The sequence below is a fragment of the Cyprinodon variegatus genome, unplaced genomic scaffold, assembly GCF_000732505.1.
Source record: "Cyprinodon variegatus isolate N-32 unplaced genomic scaffold, C_variegatus-1.0 Scaffold358, whole genome shotgun sequence".
Taxonomy (NCBI): Eukaryota; Metazoa; Chordata; class Actinopteri; order Cyprinodontiformes; family Cyprinodontidae; genus Cyprinodon; species Cyprinodon variegatus.
In genome coordinates, this window is record NW_015150811.1 from 59,776 (window position 1) to 75,690 (window position 15,915).

General features: G+C 36.9%; 1 protein-coding gene across 1 annotated transcript in view; it reads right to left on the bottom strand.

Moving 5' to 3' along the window:
- Positions 1–15,341, bottom strand: part of LOC107091931 (cytoplasmic dynein 2 heavy chain 1-like) — a gene marked incomplete at its 3' end in the record, with an annotated part of 73,990 nt that extends 58,649 nt beyond the window's left edge. Inside the window, 23 exon segments of the mRNA XM_015386164.1 lie at positions 1,225–1,374; positions 1,841–1,968; positions 2,125–2,240; positions 2,390–2,517; positions 3,023–3,251; positions 3,514–3,653; positions 4,088–4,186; positions 4,320–4,481; positions 4,709–4,804; positions 4,899–5,094; positions 5,885–6,060; positions 6,249–6,373; positions 6,975–7,086; positions 7,173–7,286; positions 9,725–9,859; positions 11,349–11,435; positions 11,555–11,700; positions 11,999–12,143; positions 12,334–12,452; positions 13,234–13,372; positions 13,645–13,818; positions 14,017–14,223; positions 15,229–15,341. Coding sequence (XP_015241650.1) covers positions 1,225–1,374; positions 1,841–1,968; positions 2,125–2,240; positions 2,390–2,517; positions 3,023–3,251; positions 3,514–3,653; positions 4,088–4,186; positions 4,320–4,481; positions 4,709–4,804; positions 4,899–5,094; positions 5,885–6,060; positions 6,249–6,373; positions 6,975–7,086; positions 7,173–7,286; positions 9,725–9,859; positions 11,349–11,435; positions 11,555–11,700; positions 11,999–12,143; positions 12,334–12,452; positions 13,234–13,372; positions 13,645–13,818; positions 14,017–14,199 — 3,099 coding nt within the window.
- Between the last annotated feature and the right edge of the window lie 574 nt (positions 15,342–15,915).

Here is a 15,915-nt window from a genome sequence, read left to right on the forward strand (position 1 = left end):
GGATGCCACATCAATGTGAGCTGTGGCAAGGTTTGCCGTGGAGGAGGCCTTTGGAGGGCAACAACCCAGCATCAGGACCACTACCTCTGCCTTTCTGCAAGGCGGAACAGGAGGAGCACTGTCAGGGCCCTGCAGAATGACCTCCAGTAGGCAACAAATGTGCATGTGTCTGCCTAAAAGGTCAGAAACCAAATCCATGAGGATGGTAGGAGGGCCTGATGTCCAGAGATGGGGTTGTGCTCACAGCAACACACCATGGAGGATGCTTGGAATTCAGACAACATCAGGACTGACAAATTTGCCAATCTGCCCTTTGCTCTTCAGAGATGAAAGCAGGTTCACAGTGAACACTTGACAGACATGAAAGAGCCGGTACACAGTGGAGAGCTATCTGTTGTCTGCAACTTCCTTTAGCATGACTGGTTTGGCAGTTGCTCCCTAATGGAGTGGGGTGACATTTCTTTGGGCCGCACAGTGCTCCATGTGCTCACCAGAGGTAGCATGACTGTCATTAGGTACCGAGATCCTCAGACCTCTTACAAGATCATGTGCTCAAGTGGTTGGCCCTAGATTCCTCCTAATGCAGGACAATACTAGAACTCTGGAGTGTCACAGTTCCTGCAAGATGGAGGCATTAAAGCTATGGACTGGCCCACCTGTTCCCCAGACCTGAATCCGAGTGAGTACATCTGGGACATCATATCACTATCCATCCACCAACATCACGTTTTACCACAGACTGTCCAGGAATTGGTGGATGCTTTAGTCCAGGTCTAGGAGGAGATCCCTCAGGAGACTATTCACCACCTCATCAGTAGCATGCCCAGACGTTGTAGCATGGTCATACAGGCACATGGAGGCCACACACAATACTAAGCCTCATTTTGACCCATTTTAAGGACAGTGCATCAAAGTTGGATCAGCGTCTAGTGTTTTTTTCAATTTTAATTTTGTGTGAGACTCCAAATCAATGCCTCAATTGGTAATACCTTTGAGGATTTGTTTGAGTTTTGTTGTCAGCACATTCAGCTTATATATAGTATTATATATAATATTCAATGAGAACGTTTCATTCATTTAGATCTAGAATATGTTATGTAAGTGTTACCTTTTATTGAGAAATAATATATGTATATATATATAAAACTTTAAAGGATGTCAATATTTCAGTAGGGTATTGTAGGTGTCAGAAAAGAAATTGCAACACAGTGTAGCTGATGTCACCTGATCTTTTATCATGAGCTGATGGCTCTCCATGACGAGTTCTAGTTTATCCCACTTGGCCCTCAGAGAGGATAATGAGTCCAGACCTGAACCAGCCACAGTGCGGAGAAGACGGTTTTTCTCCTCAGCAAACTGGAACTCAGGCAAGATCTAGGTACAAACACCAAATACAACGTTTTTATAGACGGGATTTCAGACGCTTGAGATATTTTACATTACATTGCAAGTCTGATATATCATAACAAAAATAAAAAAACAATCACTGTCTAATTTTGCGAAATGTTTACGAATCCTAATATCCACTGTACAACTAACTTAGGGTGCATACATTTCCATGTTATTTAAGGATTATATCAGGCAAATCAACCTTTATGAACTTTTAACTTTATTTTCAGGTCTCTCAATCAAATTGATGCACAAAGTGATGATTCGCTCAAATTAAGCATCTCTGAGTAATCCCATGAGAAAGCTGTCTGAGCAGCAGCCCATCCCTGTCTTGTGAAAACACATATATTTGCCTTTAGGAGACCCTAAAAGGCTTTAAAAAGCTTTTTAAAAAAGGACTTTTAAAATGATTTTTCAGGTTAAGCAAGGTTTGGGTGACGTCAAATCTTACTTCAGGCTTACGAGCGACAATCTGGCTGTATTTGCCAGTAGCAGCAGCAATCTCCTCCATGCTTTCTGGTCGCGTTGCGAGCACTTCCATTGATTCTGAAATGAAGCTTTCTATGGATTGTGTGTGGCCTGAAATTAAGGAAGAAAAGAGATACAGGTAAAAAAAAAAATCTGATTGTTCAGGGGAATAGCCCATTTCATGAACAGAGAAAGAAAAGAAAATTAGTAGATATATGCAAATATATGCAACTGAAATGACTGAAGGGCAAATGTGTGTAAGGGTACCTTGTATTGATTTCTTTAGTGATAAGAGCAGCATGTCAAACAATCTCTGGATCAGGTCATCGATGGTCGTTTTTACAGGCTCACAATTGACTGTAATACAGTCTACCTTCTCTTGACTGTCAAAGACAGGGGAGACCTGGTTAATATTATGCTAACTTTCTTTTTAGATACTAACTCCACTCCCACTTTTAATGTGATTCTTTATCCATTTAATATTATTTGGTCCAATTTATAGGCCGATTAAATCGGTAGTTCTCATATGTACCTAGGGAGGCGTTCTGACTCTTTTCCTCTGGCTTTGAGGGCCTTGAAATTTCTCTCCCAGTCTTGCACAGAAGTGAGATGCTTCCCCACCAACTTCTCTAAATCAACCTGGCCAAGCACCACCCACTCCTAGAGAAACGTAGATAAATGTCAGTGGCTACAGAGCATATTTCCTATTTTTAAATGGGTTCGTGTTAAAGGTGACAGAAAGCGAACACTCTACCATGAACCAAAAATGACGAAACAAAAACTGAACTAAAGGGGGATAATAGAGAAGTATGAGGTCGGCAAAGGGATTCCCCCCATGATTTAGATATGCATAGCTACTGACAGAAGTGACAAGAGAGTAACCCTGTCCCCATGGGGGACGCCTGGGGGAAAATGCTGACAGTAAAAACAACAGGACTTCAATGTATAAATGGAGAAGCATGAGTGATCAAAGTTTCATTCTTTCAAAGAAATCAAATTAGTTATAGCACTTTTCAACTTCTTACTTAGAGAAGGGGGAGAAAAAAATTAGACAAACTTCTACTTTTAAATCTGAGTAAGCAGATGCCCTAACACTTGTATTCAAGCCATTTTTACAACAGCTTTCTTTTATTTTAACAGTCAAAATTCTGCTGTAGTAAAGCACCTTGAACTTATCTTGCATAGCCTGCAGGCGGCTAAAGAGGTCCTCAGCTTTGCTGAAAATGGTAAGGAAGCCAGAGGCATTTCTGTCGATCATTATGTTGAAGATAAGCTCTTCCCCCGGGATGCTGACTCCTTTAAACTGATTTGGGATGGAGATGAAACGTTTCATCTCTCTGAAGTATCGAGCTCGCACCTCTTCGAACGGCGGCCGAAACTGTAAACGGCCCTGCCTGTTTAGAATCATATATAAGAAATCACAGGTTATTATATACAGCAGCAAAATTTACAAAAAAAAAATATATTTATTAAAGAGAAAGAGTTAAACAGAAAATGAAGAATGGTGAAATTAATGTGTTTGAATTCAGGTGGGAGGACAAGTAACAAGTCATATGAGTGATTTAGTGATGGAGGGGTATACAGTAAGATCCCATAGGAAAAGAAAAGAAGAAGGTGGGGTGAGACTGAAAGTGGCAAAGCTTAAAGTAAACTGACTTGAAAATCAGATCGATTTGTATCTCAGGCAAGTTCTTATTCAGAGCTTCTAGCCCAGTCTGATACTGGTGTTCCAGAGCCTTGTAGAGCTGATGGTTCCAGTGCTGACGCCAAGCCTGCATGTCATCACACCTGATGCCCTAGACACACAAAGAGAGACACAAACACAGGTTTGTTTGTTTCCACCAATTCTATAACATGATAAAAGTTTATTTACCATCCTATACAGTTCCTCAACAGGAGCTGTTATTATATGATAAAATGGTCCGAGCATTATGGCCTGAATATCACTTAAACTGCAGCTGCATTCATGCTATGCCACAATTAAATGGCTGAATTTTCTAAGCACTGCTGTGTCCTTCAGCACTGCAGAGGCCTGGCACTGAGCCATTCATTTAATTTAAATGTGTTGGAGACCAGATGCATCTAAAAGTTTGATATGATGACATATAACTGTTTCATTAGACTTAAATATGTACCTTTAATTTTTAGTTTAAATGTTAGTTCACATACAGGTAAATAAAAGCGATTTTAGTAGAAACTGTGGTAAAAATGGTTGTGACGTTATAAATACCTGAGCCTCCAGAGTGGCGAAGCCAGTGCGGAGTTCCTGGAGGCCATCTTTCCATCGCTGCTGGTGTCTTAGTAAATCCACATTCATGAGCGTCACCACCTGAGAAATAGACCCAGAAGGGCGGACAGAAAGAAGTTAACAGTATCTAACTAAGCAGGAAAATAACGGGTTTCAAAAACAGGTGCTTCTGGTAATAATTCAAAGTACTGTGAGTCCTCCTCTGTGCTCCCACCTTATCGATGAAATCAGTGTGCCATCTTCGCAACTTTCTGTTCTCGGTGGAAAGCTTCTCTGCAGCAGACTGCAACTTCCCAATGTAAACCTCCAACTCTTTTGGATTATCCCAGGTGATCTGGAGTTTGCTATCCGATTCTTTTGACTGGGAACGGTGGTTCTTACAAAAGAAAAAATAAAACAGATCCATTAAAATCTAAAGGCACAAAATCATAGGATAAAGTTTAAAGTTGTGTAACTGCTCCCTTCTTCAAAATATAAGTTGTAAAAAGCATTAAAGATTAACATTACACATTAAAAACTACTGTTTTGAACATGCATTGAGAAGTAATCTTCAGGACCTGAAGAAGAATACAGGTCATTTCCTTCCATTTTTGTCCTCATTACCTTAATGACCTGCTCAAAGGCCAATGCAAGACTGAGCATCATGGGCCTCTGAGAAGGAATCATTTGTTGGTCGATTGTGTTGTAGAAATGGGCTACCTAAAACACACCGATACTTTGTTTCAGTTCACAGAAACAAACTGCATACATTTGTAAATAAACAGAGATTATGGACCTTAACCCGTTGTCTCACCTGTTTCAGAACAATGGCCTGCCTGTGAAACTTGTCGGCTGTGTTAGCCGCCTGCTGTATCTTGGCTGGGATGGGAAAACCCAGAGCTGAAAGCTGCCTGACCTCCTTGAGCAGACTAACCAATCTGTCTGAGTACTGGATCTTCAGCCTGCCATCTACATGGTCCAGCTCCATGACCCGGTTACTGGCCTGAAGACTGCAAACAGAGAGGGAGGCAATTAAGAGACATGACAACAGAAAACCGTACCTGTTTCAAACTGAACACAGCAAATTATCCAAAATAAGAACCACAAAACATGGCTTCTTTCAGTTTATCAAAGTTAGATTAAATGGTGCATGATAAAATTAGGAAATTATGTAAATTAAGACCATTCTTACATCTTATCTTTACAAATGAGAAATATTATAAGGCACCTTTATAACATAAATAAATCAACTATATTGGTATTTTTTAGATCTTATGAATGATTCTTACACCCCAAACACTAGAAATTATTTTTAGGCCAAATCTAGTCGGTCCGTAATAATCTTGATTTAGCCCAGGAATAGTTCTTCAAAATTCGGCTTTTTGGTTGGTAGGATTTTGTCCCACTTTAGTCAACAATCTGAAAATTAGGGCTTTTCACCTTTCACTTTTACAACCAAAGGTAAACGTTGTTTGGGCGTGAATCATGTCGTCTTTTAAATGTTCTTCCACCCATTTTTGCTCGGTGCAGAATTCTAATGTCTTCCACAGAGTAAAAATCGCGCTTATTAAGACTTGTGTGATTTTAGCTATATAAAAACTTTAAAAAAATAAAATTCACAATTACAAATGGGAAAGTAAGTAAAAAATATAAAAGGAAATTTATGCTGCAAAACAGCAGTTTTTTTAATGGAAAAATAAAATAGATGAAGTTCATTTATTTTTAAACCCTACATAAATATTTTAAATGCTTAATTTAAAAAAAAATGGCACTTATAGTGCAGGTACAACTTTTTCTCACCTTATCCCTGATCTGGGATCAGCCAATCCAGATAGTATATCCCTGGACCAGTCTTCAAATTGCTCCTGTTCATACGCCCTCAAAATTTCTAGTAGATCATCGCAGAAACGTAGGAAGCCCTTGAAACCAGATAGGTCTGAAAGCAGAGCCTCTGCAATGCGGACAGAGTCTTCCACCTGGTGCAAGAGAGCAAAAAGATTAAAAGAAAGGAGACTCTTTACCCACATGGATTATTTTATTGCAAAAGTTGAAAAAACTGAAAAGCTCTTCATGTCATTTTAGCCATTGATAAGGTGTTTTTATAAGCTATAGTATTGGATTGTTAATGAACCCATCTAAAATGCAGAGGCAAACCTTTATTTACCTTGTGTACGAGATGTCGCACCCAGACAATTTTATTGACCACCTCAGGAAGATTCCTTCCAGTAAGGGGCCCATTCTTGTCTCCGGGGCCACCGTGGCATCGACTCTCAAAGTCATTCTTCAAGCCTTAAAAGATTAAAAAGAATAAAAAGTCAGTAAGGAAAAACAATATTCACTAGAAAGTACACTCTGCATTATCCACTTTAAGGACTTGCTTTCAGCTAATGTTTGCATTATGAGTCAGATGCTTTGATTAATTGGATTTCTAAGGGTATTACAGAAAAGAGCCTGTAAAAAACAGGATCCGCTGTAAAAACTGTCTGAACTCACTCCCCAGTTTTTGCACAAATATTTTTTGATCAAAGCAGGCAGGAGTGATATATAATACAGTATGTTCAATGGGTAAAAAAAATTATGTTTCCTCTTATGCAGAGGAACACTGAGACATATTTACATAAAATAACAGCATTTCTGACAGACTGTAAAATTATAAATATCTCCTTTTCATACTGGACTTTTTTCTTATTTTACTTCTAAATAAAACAGCTATATTCAGTTTTTAACAAGTTTATAGTCATTATTTTTTCTCCTTAGTTTTGCCAAGTTTTTGCCAATAGTTAATTACATTTATTTATAAATACTGTACATTTTTTATCTTTTCTACCCTGTAAAAGCATTATAAAGCCGTAATTGGGCAGTAAGAGAGCTTAGCATGAAAAATAAATACCCTTGATGTAGTCAAGAAGCTTAGCCAGTAGCTTCTCTCTTTCCGACTGGAGCTCTTTGCTGATTGTTGGGCGTCTGATTAACTCCTTATGTTTCTGAAAAACCTGCAGCAGCTATATATTAAACAAACATACAGCGTGAGTCCCATCATTTCTCCTTAATGTGTCAAATTCTGTGATAAAGTCATTTGTTGCAATACCTGTTGTGGGTTGTCCTGCACATCAGCAATATAGTTCTTTAGCCTGCCAGCAACCTCCTGCTCTGATGGAGCTATTACTCGCTCGAACTGAACCACTGCTGCTCTCCAAAGGGGCTACAAATAAAAAAAAAACAAGCACAACATAGGGATTGAAATATTCAGAATCTTAAGCAGCTTTAATTAATGAAGTCCATGAGAGTTAGCCAATCATAGCATTAGGTCAATCAAAGCATTGAACAATTAGCCACTTCAGAGCATCTTTTTGATTCCCTGATGATTTTATTATGGATGGTGATCAATTGAAAGTTCCAGATTAGGGCTGAAACAATCAATCGGATTAATCAATTTGTTGAAATAATCGTCAACTAATTTAGTAATCGTTTAATCGCTGTAGTGACTGTAGAACATGCCTTTAGCTGTCAGAGCAACCCACTTAGAGCAGTTATTATACCAGAATTGTTAAAAATTATGTAAGCATTTGCTCTATCCAGAGCGAGAAAGTTTTTGTTTCACCTGGTTTAATTTCATACAAAAATCTTCTTTAAAACCTTTTGCTATCTGATTATTAATCAACTAATCGAAAAAATAATCGATGGATTAACCGATTTGCAAAACAATCGTTAGTTTCAACACTAGTCCAGACTGAAAGCAGGGTAAAGCTTGACCCTCCTAATCCCCCTCGGTCATACCACCACTCTGAAGTGTGAACAGTAATTTGTTATTTCAGAATGAGTGTGAGACGGTGCAGAGCAAAGACAGCAGCAGCTGTACAGGACACAGCCACACACATAATAGAGACATATTATCGACCTCTGACTGTTTGACCTGAGAAATATGTTCATCAGTAGAATCTGATGAAGCCTATAACAAGTTGTGAATGAGGAGTAAAAGATTCGGTGGTATTAAAAAGGACTGAATCCATCGGGAAAGCATGCAAACAGACTGGAACAGAAAGTCCTACCTTAAGGAAATCCCCTAAGGGAAATTTACTTTTGATTATGCAATTACAGCAAGATGATCCCAAAGTTCACATGGCCTGGGATCTCTAGTTCATTAAATGAAAAGATTAACTGATCTCTAATGAGAGGGTTCATGTTCATGTTCTGTTTTATTTTGAAACCATGATTTGAAAGATGCTGTTAAAATAAATACATATATTATGAATAGTTTAGCAACAAGTTTTCCTGTTTTTAAATCAATAGCAGTGACATCAGGAGGGATGATCTGTTTGCTTTCTCTTTGAGACAATGATAATTGTGGTGATAGACGCTGTCTTTTTATTTTGTCAAACAATTCAAGAAACAAAACAAAACCCATGGTTTTGAAACCCCAGCTTCTCCTAAGTGAAACTAATGGTATCACTCAAACAAGTCATCTGCAAAATGGAAAGCAGTCAGCTGGCTGTGTGACAGGATATGAGCTTTTACACCAGAGACAGGAAGTTAAATTGGCACATAAATGGTCAGTGAGGATGTCTCATGAGGATGGGTATTAGGGAATGTGAATTAAAGGACAGCTTTATTGAAAAGCCTATAATAGTCAGAAAAATGTTTGTCAGAAACCCATGTTTTGGTAATTTGTGGTGGGGGTATTTTATGCATCATTGATAACAATTAATTAACTTATTATTATCAACCAATTTATTGCACAGTATTGATTTAAAAATGTATTTAGTGAAAGTACTGTATAGTAAAGAAGAGGGGCCTCCCCTATTTGGAGAGTTTTATCTTGACACCTCACCTTGTTTTGGGTTATGAATGAAGGCCTTACTATTACCATATGACATCATCGGAGATAACAGTCCAGGTTACGGGTTACTAAAAGCCTTCAACATAGTGACAAAGTTTATTATTATTTTGTATACATTTCATTTTCCTCTGGAAATTATGTTTCTGTAAATTATAAATGATAACAAAAAACGCCTATGTTATTTATATTTAATATTTAGATCTTAAGAAAATGTATTTATTTCATTTTAGAGACTTTTACATAATTTTTGGAATTTGGCCTTAGCAATGAAAGGATTACCATAATTTCGGACTATTAGCCGCACCTGAATATAAGCCGCAGAAGTTAAATTGCATGATTTGTACATATAAAAGCCGCACCGGACCATTTTTATGTTTAACACAAACTGTCTTGCGCTCGCAGTGTCTGTCTTTCTCGCTGTCGTTCTGTCTCGTACCACTCGCGGTAGAAGTCTGCTTCCGGAGGACCTCCGCATTCCCGCGCGCGCGGCTACCGTACTTGTGTGTTGAAGCAAATGTGACGTCAACATGGTGGATGGTAAAATCCATAGATTTAGGTATTACCCTAGTGGCCTTACCTGTAAAAGTCCACAGATAAGCTGCATTGTTATATACGCCGCAAGTTAGAAAAATGGGGAAAAAGTCGCGGCTTATAGTCCGAAAATTACAGTAGGTAACCAGTAGCCATGCCAATTAAGACACAAATATATCCAAAGATTACTTTATAGAACCTATCAGTATGGCTAAATGGGGTAAAAGATGAATAACTAAATACCAAGTATAAACACATATTCTATAGCTAACCTCAGTATAGGGGTTGTAATGTACAGGATTGAGTCCAGAAAAAGGCTCAAACACCCGATCTGCAGTCAAAGCCTGCTGCTTTCCTCCTGGTAGCAAACACAGCAGTTTCTCATGAACCATGCGGAGAGCCACCACCTGGCAGAGGGAGAAATAAAGCACCAGAATGAATTATTTTCATTAAATATTCATCAGTAATATCTACAATAGAAACAAATCTTGACTGTGAAGTTAGATTAGGTTCCTTAGAATGTCCATGCAAAAAGAGGCATCAGTATAGGATACAGAGAACATCTGGAGTCAATGGGCCTCATACAACAGTTTTGTATTCATGTCTTTAATTTCTCGTACTTTTTCTCCTACCACGGGCTTTTACAAATGCACCACAACAGATTCAACAAATGTTCTTAACTTCAGTAAATGAGTATAAATGATCCTTGGAAATGATCCTTGACCGATAGTTCTATCATCACTGAATAAAAATGTAATTCATAACTGCAGAGTTGCTTAATCTATATGACGAAGCCCAGAAAATGGACAATCGCTTCTAAGTAAAAAAGAAATGTAGTAATTTCTTGTAATTTCGTGACTATAAATATTCAGTATTGAGGTCATGCCTGACTGGACTGAGTGAACAGGTTACATGTTATCAAATGGCTATGCTGCAACTTCCACTATTAGGCAACTGGTACCTCAACAATAAAAGCAGAATCACAAGACTGATGCTAACTGTTGAGACTATGCAGTTTAAGTTACTCTGCTGAGATGTTTTATTTATTTAAATGTTATTTATTCAATGGCTTTGCAAACAAATCTGTGTGATCTTTAGAGAAATCCTACTTTGCTTTGTTGTACATTTTTTAATATACAAAAGCTAATAAAAAGAAAATGCATTTGATCAGATATTTTAAACCTCTTTTGGTCTCTAAAATCATTTCCATGTTTTAACCTTCTCAGACCAATCAGAGGAAAGTTCTTGTGACAAAACTAAAACTTCTAGAACGGTATAATCATGGCTCATAGTTTCTTCCTCATTTTTGTTTAGGAAAAAAGCACAAATATGTCAAGTAATGTAAAAGTGTCTCCTCATATTTTCTGCTTTAGCCTTGAGAGTCTCCTTTTTTTCTTTCGATTTGTCCTCTAGAGTAGCACTCACTATGGTTGTATAAGTACCAAGGAGAAGCCAAACAGATTTGCTTTCACAAGCCGAGCTTTAGGCTTTTGCTATAATGCTCCACTTGATATTTATATAAAGAAAAGGTTCTTAGAAAATGCTTTGGGATTATTTCAAGTGAAAGATAAAAAGAAGAAAGAAAGGTGGAGAAGTGAGGTAGTAAGTTAAAAGGGGGAAATGAATATGGAAGAGAAAGAGAGAAGTGTTTCTGAATCAAAAGGCATGGCAGGTAATAAGAAGTTTACTTAAAAAGCACATTTGAGTAGTGGGAAAAAAGTCCATCACAGTGAAATAGGGGTAATGAAAATAAATAAACACAAATAATTGATGAGAAATTATTAAAATAACTAAAATGATAATAAATAATGAAAAAGAAAAGTGAGACTTCAAACCAAACAAATATTGTTCAGATAGTCCAATCAGAGGCCACCTAAACAAACCGGTTTATGTTACCTCATTGAGCCGCTTTGCAAGGCATTGAAGGGTTTGTGGACAGTGTTTTTGCCCTTCCCAGGGATGTGGAGCATATCTTTTCCACACCTGAAAACATCAAAACAAAAATTCAAACATAACTTGGTCATTCATTCCATTTATTTTTTCTAAAGGGGTCAAATCTTTGAATAATTCAGTGTGTGATTCACGTTTTTTTTTTTTTATACCTGTCCGGTTAAATGCTCAGAGGCTCCCACCCACTGCTCACAGATGGAAACCCCAACCCTGAGGTTCTCTCTCATCAGCACAAATGGCTCCTCAAAAATCTTAAGACCGCTCAGCTTCTTCTGGACATACCGCCCCAAGGCTCCACCTTTCACATGTACAACCATGAGAATAAAATTGGTTTCAGTATACTAGACTTTGGGATGAATACATGCTAAGAAACCACATACTTATTTAAAAACAAAAATCTGCATCAGCACAATATGTTAAGAACACTCAGCAGTTCCAGGGAAAAAAAGCTCAGTTTCAGTTCTCAAAAACCGTCCGTTTCAGCTAAGAAAAGTCGTATTGTCTAAATATCAACACACTGAAACACCCTTTTGTCTGGAAAAAAAAAAAAAACAGCCTTCTATATTTTAAGTTGCCAGTTTTGCCTGGTGTCGCACCAATGACGTCTAGGAGCCGAACCATTCGTGTTTCTGGATAGGGCTGGAAATCTGTCTGCCTCCAAACGTCATCCAGGGCATCTTTGCTCTGTTCCACCAGATCCACAACGTCTGACATGGACAAGCTATCAAGACCAACATACTCCTAGTGGAAACACAAACATATAAATATATCTCAAGTAATCCTTCTCGAGATTGTATATTTTTCTATGTTAAATAAAACAAAACATCACATTGTAGCACAGTAAATTTCAGATTCTCAATTTATGGTTTTTGTATTTTTTTTTTTTTTTTGTAAACTGGTAGTATAAAATAAAAAAGCTTTTCATTCATACCTTTTGTATTAGTTTGAACTGCTCAGTGAAATACGATGCCCTTTCTCTCACACTGCTCTTCTCTGCAGATTCAGAGAGATCTGCCCAAAACTGGAACTCATCATTGGGAGTCAAGATTCCTGCAACAGGTTTAAAAATATATATATATCAAGTTAGAATCAGAATTTAAATGATTAAATATTGAAACAATAGGCTATTTTGATCTGCATACCCAATTATAAATAACTTATTTTCTTTCCTAAACTGAATTGATAACTTCTTTGTGTAATTTAGGACTTTTATGTCACTTTTAAAACTTCTTTTTTTTTTTTGCAAAAGATCAAGTTTAACCAGATCTACCAAGCAGATCCGATCACTCTGAAGACACCACACATAATAATAATAATAATAATAATAATAATAATAATAATAATAATAATAATAATAATAATAATAATAATAATAATAATACATTTTATTTAACAGCGCCTTTCTTGACACTCAAGGTCACTTTACAAATAATACATGGCCGGAATATCTCCCCAGCAATTGGTCCGGAGAGGTTCATGATATCAAGGGCTCTCAGAAGGGATGGATCAGGCAGAAATCGGCACGGTTTTCTTGCCATGTGTACCGATCTCAAAAATAACTTGCTAATTTAAAATGTTTGAAGCAAATATTTGCTCATTAAGTTATTATTTCCTCAATAATAACTTCTTAAATGTTTACAATTTGTCCAAGAGTTGTGATATTTTTCTTTTGCTTATCTAGAAGAAAGAAAAATGAAGTCTTCATTATCGTTAGCAGAACTTTAAATTGGAGCATAAATAAATATACAACTACAGTACAAATGAGATAGCTTCAGTATACATTGATCTAAAAAGATGACAGTTTTAATAAAAGGGCTCTAGGAGGACATACCCAGGATGTCATCTTCGGTGTGGCCCTTCTTGGCAAAAGGTTTAGCTCCGGATTGACGAACCACAGATCCAAGGCCCGTTTCCAGCTCATTTAGCAGACTTGCGAGCTTAGGGTCGAAAGCGGAGCGCCACTGCTCATCCTAGAAGAAAATAAGGACTTATTCAACAAAAAAACATGTCCTCTACTCTAGAATAAAACTTAAAAACAAACGTATTTATATTTGCATACAAAAAAACAATTTTTTTTAGTAATGATGGATTATTCAAAAACTTAAATGTTTCAAAATGTGTTTAAAAAATTATAAATTTATGAGATTATTTTTCCTAACACTGTTATCAACAATACTTTTTTTTTTTTTTTTTTTTAGCCAATTCTTATGTTATACTGTTTTGTAAATGTAAAGAAGCTAACCTGAAGCAGTACAGGTGCAAAAACCTGCTTTACAGACTGATAGAGGGTGTTAATAGGAGATTCCAACATGGACGACACCAAAAGACTCCTATCTAGGTTGTCTTCTGTAATAACTGTGGGATACAGTTTAAAGAACACCAACACCTTTTCTCCGCTGTCACCCACAGCTTCGATCTGTTGAAAAACATAAGAAACAAAACCACCTTGGCATTTCAGTAAAGACTAGGGATGTAACAAGAAAGAACTATTATAGATATTGAGGTCCACTAACCACTTCATTAATTTAGTCCTTAATAAACAAACATTTGTGACTACGCTGTTGTTATAAACTTTACTTCTGTAGATATTTTAAGCAGTACTTTTTCAGGTTACCTTATTAGACAGACGAAGGTCATGATCATGCCTGGTAAAAGACAAGATAAATTCATTTCCATCGTCCAAGAAGTTATTCAGCTCTTGGTTGTCAGCCAGAGAAGATGAAGGCTTTAGACCAAAGAAGTTTCCAGCTGTGGTAAGAACAAACTTCTTCCGAGCGTCATCTGAACCGGGGGGCATCTTTCAGCTTAAAGTTGTGAACTACTGTTGACAAAGCAAAAGAATTAAACAACCACGCATTAATGCATAATATTGGGACTGCAAAACATCAGAAAAACTTCAAAATGATATGATATATGACCTACAGTTCTGAGTTTCTTTTGCTTTGTTTTGTCTCATGTAAATACCCCATAATAATGTTTGTGAGCGTAAGGATCTCAAATAGTAGAAATATACATCAGGTGATTGTTGAAAGCTGTAAAAATCAATCTAGATGCATACAATATTTTAATGCAAAATGAACCTGCATTATAAAAGATTTTCTAATAAACACAGTGGCATAAGTCCTTTTAAAGCATTAGGACAGCAGGAATTGGAGATTTTAATTTGTAATGTAGAAAGAAAAAGCATTCTTAACTACTGTCACTGTATAAATGGTTGAGTTTTCCTAAAGAAAAACGTTTTTTATATCCACCTTAAAACCAACAGAGGCAGAATTTGCAACCAGCTCACTATATAGTTACTGTTTGTTTTATAGGTGTATAGCAAATACAAATACTCTAGCATCCCCTCAATCCTAGATCCCAAAACCAAGCTTTTCCCTCCTTTATTTTCGTCAGCAGCAGGTCTTCAGAAAACCTGCGCGCTACTAAACGTTAATATGGATCTTACATCGGATTTACTTGCTAAATCGCTCTAACTTCGACATTTTTTCGAGTTAAAACCAAATTAGAGGACGTCAAACTGCACCGATGTTGTACATACGTTAAAATCATCAGAGCCATTATATCATTATATATATTATCATATAAGTCATTTTTCAGCACTAACAGATAGTAACGTTGTTGTTTTTTTAACTGCAGTTAAAGTTTTGACGTGTAACCGAGGTTATGGGGTAAGCTGTTACAGCGAACTAGTAGCTCTGATTGTACAGCTATCGCCTCCTAGATGCTAATGCTAGCTGGCGTTTTGGGAGTAACTGTTCAGAGAAGCAGTGAGCAGACACAAGTCTAACACACTAGCTACATGTTCAAACTGCCCCTCTTTTACCTTTTCCTTTGGTAACGCTGTGCTATGGTCGCAGCGTTAGATAGTTCAGTCCATGGATAGGCGCTATCTGCTACAACGTTGCCACGGAGCTTTTCTCAATGCTAGCGTGGTTGCTACGTGACACTACGCAATTTACATACACCGTTTACGTAGGGCAAATGCGTAAGACAAGAGAAACTTATAGCGCTGATTGGTTTCAATTTTGCTTTTTGTTCTAACCATTTTGAATACGACTTCTTCGATATGTGCACCATAAGTTTATTGTAATATTAGATAGATAGATAGATAGATAGATAGATAGATAGATAGATAGATAGATAGATAGATAGATAGATAGATAGANTAGATAGATAGATAGATAGATAGATAGATAGATAGATAGATAGATAGATAGATAGATAGATAGATAGATAGATAGATAGATAGATAGATCAGCAGATGGAAAAGTGCTCTAGATCATAAAATAAAAATAAAAGCAAACAAAGATAATAAAAAACACAAATAAAAGAAATAAAACACTTGGACCACAACCATAAACTAATAATACCTCAGTTATAGTTTTATAAGTTTCTCCATGGCTTTATCTATATAAAATAGAAACCGAAGGAAACTGACATTAAACACACCCAAACCTCAAAAACGTTTTTTTTTTTGGTCTTTTTTTTTTTTTTGCATTACCTTTTTATT